This window comes from Pavona decussata, unplaced genomic scaffold (genome assembly GCF_977016875.1).
Source record: "Pavona decussata unplaced genomic scaffold, jaPavDecu1.1 SCAFFOLD_16, whole genome shotgun sequence".
NCBI lineage: Eukaryota > Metazoa > Cnidaria > Anthozoa > Scleractinia > Agariciidae > Pavona > Pavona decussata.
Genome location: NW_028145439.1, coordinates 1,179,874 through 1,188,373, shown reverse-complemented (window position 1 = coordinate 1,188,373; position 8,500 = coordinate 1,179,874). Strand labels below are relative to the sequence as shown.

The window sequence follows — 8,500 nt, the reverse complement described above, 5'->3', positions numbered from 1 at the left end:
TAGATATGTGAAATTTTGTCCGCTATGTTAAGCAAAGGCATGATTAACGTGTGTATGACAATTTGTCAATTCACAACAATCAATGTTCGTTCATCGAAAAAGCCAATATCCGTCAGTTTCTAAAATCTCAGTTTTTAATGAGAATGTCAGGCTAGGTACAAAAAAAGTACATTTGTTAAAACGAGAAACATTCATGTCTGAGTCACATAAAGGAGATCGATCTGTTGTCTACCAGAAGTGTTTTTTTTTTTTAATATATATTTGAAGCAGTTCTTTACCCTTAAGCTGCGAGCAACAGCAAAATAGAAAATAAAATCCTTATCTGAAAAACTCTCCCCGGATATCTTGCATCTGTGTTAACATAACTACAACTGTTCTCTTCTCACAGTTGTAATTAACGATGACAAGAAGATCGGTCCACAAAAGATGCAGGAATTTGTTTACGGATGTAAAAGTTGAAAAGTTGATTTTAACATTAAGTAAGAAATTCATGAATGTAATCAAAATTAAACAGGAAAACTGATATTTGGGGGCTATTTTTGCAGCTCTCACGTCCCACACGATGGGCTTACAACCGTTCTAAAAAACCGAATAGAACAAACAACAGAAAAATACCCCCACCCCTTATTAAATAGCAGTTGCTACACAATTAAAACAATTACAAGCTTACGAAAGTTGCTAGACTATTGATATTATCGGCTATCGCGCAAGAAATTTCTTGAAAAACGGAAGAAGGGATTTTAATAAAAAAAATAAATTTTCTGCAATTGTTTTCTTTTAATAATGTGTCAAATAATCCTCTCGTTCTTATTTGACTTCATGAAACAGACAAAATACACAGCCGGATGAAAGCGCTAACAGTATTGATTTTGTCACATAAAAAAGCGATAATCTACGTGCTGCTGGGCGGATACTGAATTATAATATGCAGGTTTAAGGTCTTTGAATGCAACTCAGTACAGATATTCGGCATTTGACAGGAACATGGCGATTGTAAATAGACAGTTGACAAACGTTGTAGTGTCTTTAAACATTTTTCTGTTCATTACTACATTTCTGGGGAACGTTCTGATACTAGACCCCTAGCTGGGTGAATCACTTCTGGATGTATAAATGAGCTTCATGCCTACGACTACAACTACCAGTATTCACATTGCAGTGACATGGCGATAGCAAATTTCACTGAAACTGAAGGAGAAATGAAAAATGAAGAGCTGTTCTGCTCAACAGGTTACAATAGTTTTGAATACAGCAGGGTAACAGGTCTTGCGGTTTCTGCGGTGAACATTTTTCTTTCTGTTACGGCATTCCTGGGGAATTCTCTGATCCTGGTCGCCCTTCACAAAGAGAATTCGCTTCATCCGCCGTCCAAACTCCTACTTCGCGCTCTGGCGATATCTGACCTCTGTGTTGGTCTTGTTTCGGAGCCCCTCGCTGTCATATTCTGGATGTCTACCATCTTCGAACGTTGGAATTTCTGTCGCCACATATTTGTTTCACTTGTAGTAACAGGTTATATTTTGTGTGGAATGTCTTTGTTGATTATGACCGCAATAAGTGTGGACCGGCTTCTCGCCCTGTCGTTGGGACTCAAATACAGACAAGTTGTGACTTTGAGGCGAACTTACATGTTTTTAACTACGCTTTGTGTAATTTCTATCGTCTTTTCAACGACGTACGTTAAAAGTAATGAAATTGCTGCTAGGTACATTCAGATATTGACCACGGTATGTTTAACAACCTCAAGCGCTTCTTTCACAAAAATTTTTTTGAAACTCCGTCAACGCCAAAACGAAGTTCAAGGGATGGAATTGTCAAGCCAGTCAAGTCAGCTCAACATAGCGCGATACAGAAAGGCAGTTTCCTGTGCACTGTGGCTGCAGTGGACGTTAGTTGTTTGTTACCTACCAAAGGGTCTGATTACATTTTTAGCGACCAAAAGCGGTAGAACATCTCCATTGCTTTCTTTGGTCAACAAAATTTCCATGACTTTTGTTTTCTTAAACTCGTCATTAAACCCGCTTCTTTACTGTTGGAAGATGAGAGAACTGAGGCAGGCTGTTAAGAAGACAATCAAGCAACTTTGGTGTAGTTCGGCTTAACTGAAATTTTCAAAGTAGGCCTACAGTGTGAGGGGAGCAGGAATGGCGTAGTGGTACCCCACCCCGTGTGTTCCTGGTTCTTTCCTGGAGTTGACGCCATAGGTTAAATATCTGGGTCGTTTTTGTTGGTTCTTGTCTTCGCTCCAATGGTTCAGTTTTCCATTTTTTTAGTCATTTTTTGGTGCAATTTCTATCGTCTTTTCAACGATGTACGTGAAAAGTAATGAAATTTTTCTGAAACTCCGTCAACGCCTTACTGCTGTTCAAGAGTTTGAAGTTCCAAGCCAATCAAGTCAACTGAACATTGCGCGATACAGAAAGGCAGTGTCCTGTGCATTGTGGCTGCAATTGACATTAGTTGTTTGTTACCTACCAAATGGTGTGTTGATAATTGTGTCGACTGCAAGTGCACGGTCATATCCCTCTCTTCTTATCAAATTTACTTCCACTTTAGTTTTCCTAAACTCGTCATTAAATCCGCTTCTTTACTGCTGGAAGATGAGAGAGGTGAGGCAAGCTGTAAAGAGTATTATCAAGCAACTATGGTGCTGTTCAGCTTAACTGAAAGATTCAAAGTAGGCCAATAGTTTTTGAGGAGCTGGGATGGCGCATTTCTATTTATTGATACATTTAATCTATTTAAAAATTTCATAAACACTTACTGATGAAATAATAAAGATTTGTTTTTAAATATTTAACAGTGAGACCCTGCTTATTTCTCTGTTAGAGGACATGTTAGAGATTTAATTTTCTGAAATAGGTACATCACATATTTTTGACGTCAACGCGCACCTACCTGACCAAGGGCTAACGATGGAACGTGACCTTATGTATCTCTTACCAGTGGCTAGTTTACCTAATCAAAGCAGTTAATAAAACCATCACTTCCCCCCCCCCCCCTCCCCCACAGACGCACCTCCACAATTTCTTCAGAAACTACCCCTTCCCCCCTCATTCCAACCGTCTTTAGGTTTTGGCGTGGCATAGTAGATGAGACACGTAACGCCGGAGGACCCGATTTCAAATCCTCTTCCCTACCAATGACTGAGTTTTTGAGTCCTTAGAACTCTTCAATTCAACATCCGGTCGCTTTGGCAGTAAATAGGAGTTCTTGAATATGTATCTCTTCAACAAGTCTTGCAGCCAAGCCTTTCTCAAGTAGATTCATTTTAGGAAAGGGCCTTAGAGGACCTTTGTAATGCCCACATTATAAATACCCAATCAAAGAAGATCAGTCGCACAATTAAATCGTCATACGTGTAACCTTTTCGTGGAAAAAATAAGTTTTAAAAATTAATCAACTCGGGAAAGTGTTGACTGAAGGAATTAAAACAGATAGAGGATCATAGAGGCTCCTAATAACGCGATTTGGCCTATTTCATGGGGGTCTCATTGCGTGGGAAATTGAAACATAAGAATCTTTAATTAAAGAATCTGAGAACGTCACTTAAGGCAACAGGACTTTGCTTGTTGTCCTATATATGGCGTATTTCTGCTTTACTTGCGAATAGCAAAGCCTTTCTAAAGGCGTTTGTGACTTGACACACTGACGTCAAATAATTTAAAGGGGGAAACAGCATTCGCTACCAGTTCCCTTTCACGTCGTCCGCGATTCCAATGTCTGGATTCTTGCTGCCTCAGATCTAAATTATATTGTACAGCAGCGATAACGCCGAAGCGCACGCCTTGGGGGAGGAAGAGACCAGCTTTTTCTAGCATTGTGTGCACTCGCTGATTTAACCTTTTTCATAAAAATCTCAAATTCCTCCAAAATATGCCTGAACGGGCTTTTGGTTATGATTCCTCAAAAACTTTCAAATAATATGTGACCAAAATTGTCTTTGTACCTTATTTTACCAGGAAATTGTCGCTTCCTCAGGAAGCTGTTTTTGAGGTAAAAATATATGGATATATGCTAAAAGCGAAAGACGTTTTCATACTTCTTAATGCTTTTATATATACACGTGTAAATACTTAGTGTTCTGCTGATAATTAATTGCATTTTTATTTATATATATATATGTTAGCCTTGAAATTGAGATAGGCCGCTGAGCGGTCAAGATTTCTTTCTTTTTTAGCTTTATTTTTCTGGTGAAATCCTTTTTAAATAATTTATTGACTCGAATTTGTAAGCTAAACAAAGCTTTTCTGTATTTAAGGTAAATATTGCGAAATTAGTGCAAAGCACTTTTTTTTGTCTTAACTTTACGTTTTCCGTCCACAAATAAACTTTCCATCTTCCGTAAAAAAACATCCTACGATGTCAAAGCTGAATGCATTTGTAAATATATCTAATGAATGTGGCCGGGAACTTGACATTTATACAAATTCGATTGGAAAGTGGTCAAGAAGAGTGTTGCAACTGAGGCATTCTAATCAAAGACTAAAAAAAATGATAAAAAATGTTCTTTATACTCTTTTTTAAGTATTTTATCGAAAAAGATTAATTTTGAACAATTTGCCTGATAATGGATTTCGGTGACTCAACTTTTCCATCTAAGGCATTTTCCGAAAACGACGAATATCCTAGTTAAACAAACGCTACTCATTTTTGTTGTTGTTGTTGTTGTTGTTGTTGTTTTTGATTTTTATCTTTGCCGTGCAATAGAAGCACAGGTTTTCGAGTCGAAGGTAAAAAATGGCGTGGAAACCCAAACGAAACCACGATGCTTATATGAAATTAAGATTTCTCACAAGAAATACAAGAGTGAATGATTAGGTACTTTAAAGGGGAAGTATCATGGGGTTTTTGGTATATTTTGTTAAAAATAATGAAATGAGACCTTCAATCAGCTGCCAAATAATTCTAGAATAACGAGAAGAAAGAAATCAGCCCAATTCTTAAAGGGAAAAACTCGTGATCTGTTCTAGCGCATTTTGGAAACGAAAATGCGAGAAAATGAAATACATTAGCCAAACATGTTTCAAGTTTCCGGCAATTCATACCGGCCTACTCTGTCTCTGGCCAGAGGTACTAATCGACAGATTTATTAGTTTAATTACACTGGGGCGATGATTTATGACAAACTTGACAATTATTTCTTTATTTCTTTGTTTCTGCTGACAGACAAACATTTTTGGCTCTTGAAATGACTGCAAATTTGCGTGATACTTCCCCTTTAACTATGGATAAGTAAGAGGCAGAAAATTGGAGAACAAATTGTATGTTAAAAAATTAACAGTTCTTAATAAAGAAATTATTTTTGAAGAAAGTCAGAGATTTAGAGTTGGTGATCACAGAGCTAAGAGATTACGAATCTTTAGCAAAGAGTCGACAAGAGCAACAGCAAAAAGATAAATTCGCTTGGGTTGAAATTTTAGTCTTCTCGGCCATCCTACAACTCCATGATATTTAACGTATAACTGCAGGTGCTTCATGCTCACATTCGTGATTAGCACCGAAAGGAAAACGCAACTTTTATGGATTGTCAGGAAGTGTTTTTGGCGGCCAAATATGTGGATAGTTTATTTTAAGTGCCCGAAGCGATAATGGAATTGAACGAGACACGAACGTTTTGAAAAATCAGTAACAAAAATCCCCAGCTCTGTTTTGCGCCGAAGAATTATTTTTAAGAACTTGAAGGAGACTTTTCCTCTTTATTGTAACTTTGCCATTTAAAAAAAATGAATGTATTTTTAAAAGGTACATCTCTTTTTCAGAAATTAGACATTTAATTATAATTCCATAATTTTTATTTGTGCTCATGGACGTGGGTAAATCATACAACAGGAGGAAGTGTAATTAGACAGTATTTGATTTTCACACCTGCAAAAGCAATGAATATACGTCAAGTTGGGTGAATTCTGGTTCTATAAATAAGCTTCAGGCCTACGGCTACAACTAAAAGTATTCATATTGCAGTAACATGGCCATAGCAAATTTCACTGAAAATGGAGGAGAAATGAAAAAAGAAGAGCTGTTCTGCTCAGCAGGTTACAATAGTTTTGAATACAACAGGGTAGCAGGTCTTGCGGTTTCCGCGGTGAACATTTTTCTGTCTGTTACTGCATTTCTGGGGAATACTCTAATCCTAGTCGCCCTTCACAAAGAGAATTCGCTTCATCCGCCATCCAAACTCTTACTTCGCTGTCTGGCGATATCCGACCTCTGTGTTGGTCTTGTTTCGGAGCCCCTCGCTGTCATTTATTGGATGTCTACCATCTTCGAACATTGGAATTTCTGTCGCCACATATTTGTTGCACTTGTAGTAACAGGTTATATTTTGTGTGGAATGTCTTTGTTGATTATGACCGCAATAAGTGTGGACCGGCTTCTCGCCCTGTCGTTGGGACTCAAATACAGACAAGTTGTGACTTTGAGGCGAACTTACATGTTTTTAACTACGCTATGTGTAATTTCTATCGTCTTTTCCACGATGTACGTGAAAAGTAATGAAATCGCTGTTAAGTACAGTCAGATATTGCCAACCGTATGTTTAACAACCTCTAGTGTTTCTTACACAAAAATTTTTCTGAAACTCCGTCAACGCCAAAACGAAGTTCAAGAGTTTGAATTGTCAAGCCAGTCAAGTCAGCTCAACATAGCGCGATTCAGAAAGGCAGTTTCCAGTTCACTGTGGCTGCAATTGACATTAGTTCTTTGTTACCTACCAAATGGTGTGTTCTTAATTGTGTCGTCTGCAAGTGCACGGCCATATCCCTCTCTTGGTATCGTCAGCAAATTTACTTTCACTTTAGTTTTCCTAAACTCGTCATTAAACCCGCTTCTTTACTGCTGGAAGATGAGAGAGGTGAGACAAGCTGTAAAAAGTATTATCAAGCAACTCTGGTGCTGTTCGGCTTAACTGAAAGATTCAAAGTAGGCCAACAGTTTTGGGGGAGCTAGGATGCCAGCTATTTCTAGCATTGCGTGCACTCGCTGATTTCACTTATTTCACCAAAAAAGGCCTCCAAAATATGTCTGAACGGGCTTTTAGTTATGCTCCCTCAAAAACTTTCAGATGATATGTGCAACAAAATTGTTTTTGTAGCATTTTTTACCAGTAACTAATCACTTCCTTTGAAAGCTGTTTTACCGATGACAAATCTATGTACGCTAAAAGCGAATGACGTTTTCACATTTCTTATTGCTTCTATATATGCACGTGTAAGTACTTAGTGTTCTGCTCACAATTAATTGCATTTTGCCATAAAATTGAGAATAGCCACTGAGCGGTCGAGACGTGTTTCGGTTTTAGCGTTTATTTTTTACAGTGAAATCCTATTCAAATAATTTAATGACTCGAATTTGTAAGCTAAACAAAGCTTTTCTGTATTTAAAGTAAATATTGTGAAATTAGTGAAAAAGCACTTCTTTTTGTCATGACTTTAGGTTTCACGTCCGCCAAGAAACTTTCCATCTTCCGTAAAAAACATCCTGCGATGTCAAAGCTGAGTGCACTTGTAAGTATATCTGATGGATGTGGCTGGGAACTTGACATTTATACAAATTCGATTGGAAAGTGGTCAAGAAGAGTGTTGCAACTGTAGCATTCTAATCAAAGACTTGAGCTAAAAAATTGTTCTTTAATATACTCTTTATTAGGTATTTTATTGAAAAAGATTAATTTTGAACAATTTGCCTTATAGTGGATTTCTGTGACTGAAATTTTCCAGCTAAAGCGTTTTCCAAAACGATGAATATCTCAGATAAACAAACACTACTTATTTTTTTGCTGTTTTGTTTTTGATTTGTATCTTTGCCATGCTGCATACATTACAAAATGCAATACAAGCACGGATTTTCGAGTCAAAGGTAAAAAATGGCGTGAAAACCTAAACGAAATCACGAGGTTTATGCGAAATTAGCTTTCCTTACAAAATACATGATTGAATGATCAGCTGCTTTAACTATGGATGACGAAAAGGCAGAAGGTCGAAAAACCAATTGTATGTTAAAAAGTTAATAGTTCTTAATCAGGAAATTATTTTTTAGGACGCCAGAGATGTAGAGCTGGTGATATCAGAACTAAGAGATTATGAATCTTTAGCAAAGAGTCGGAAAGAGAAAGAGCGAAAGATAAATTCACTTGGGTTGCAATTTTAGTCTTCTCGGCCATCTTACAACTCCATTATATTTAACGGATAACTGCAGGTGCTTGATGCTCACTTTCTTGATTAGCACAACTTGTATGGATTGGCAGAAAGTGTTTTTGGTGGCCAAAAGAGTGGATAGTTTATATTAAGAGCCCGAAGTGATAATGGAATTGAACGAGACACGAACGTTTTGAAAAATCAGTCACAAGAATCCCCAGCTCTGCTTTGCAGAAAAGAATTATTTTAATTTAAGAATTATAGGCAGGGTTTTCTTCTTTATTGCTACGTTGCTATGTGAAAAAAAAAAATGAATATATTTTGCAAAAAGGTACATCTTATTTTTGGAAATTTGACATTTAATT

The 8,500-nt window shown here is 37.2% G+C and overlaps 2 protein-coding genes across 2 annotated transcripts; both read left to right on the top strand.

The window, feature by feature from the left end:
- Positions 1-1,163: 1,163 nt before the first annotated feature.
- Positions 1,164-2,102, top strand: LOC146487218 (melanocortin receptor 4-like). The gene has a single exon (XM_085084819.1). It carries the CDS (start codon positions 1,164-1,166, stop codon positions 2,100-2,102), a length of 939 nt encoding a protein of 312 aa, XP_084940945.1.
- Positions 2,103-5,968: 3,866 nt separating this feature from the next.
- On the top strand, positions 5,969-6,907 carry LOC146487217 (melanocyte-stimulating hormone receptor-like). Its single transcript, XM_085084810.1, has one exon. The coding sequence runs from the start codon at positions 5,969-5,971 to the stop codon at positions 6,905-6,907; it is 939 nt and encodes a 312-aa protein (XP_084940936.1).
- Positions 6,908-8,500: the final 1,593 nt, after the last annotated feature.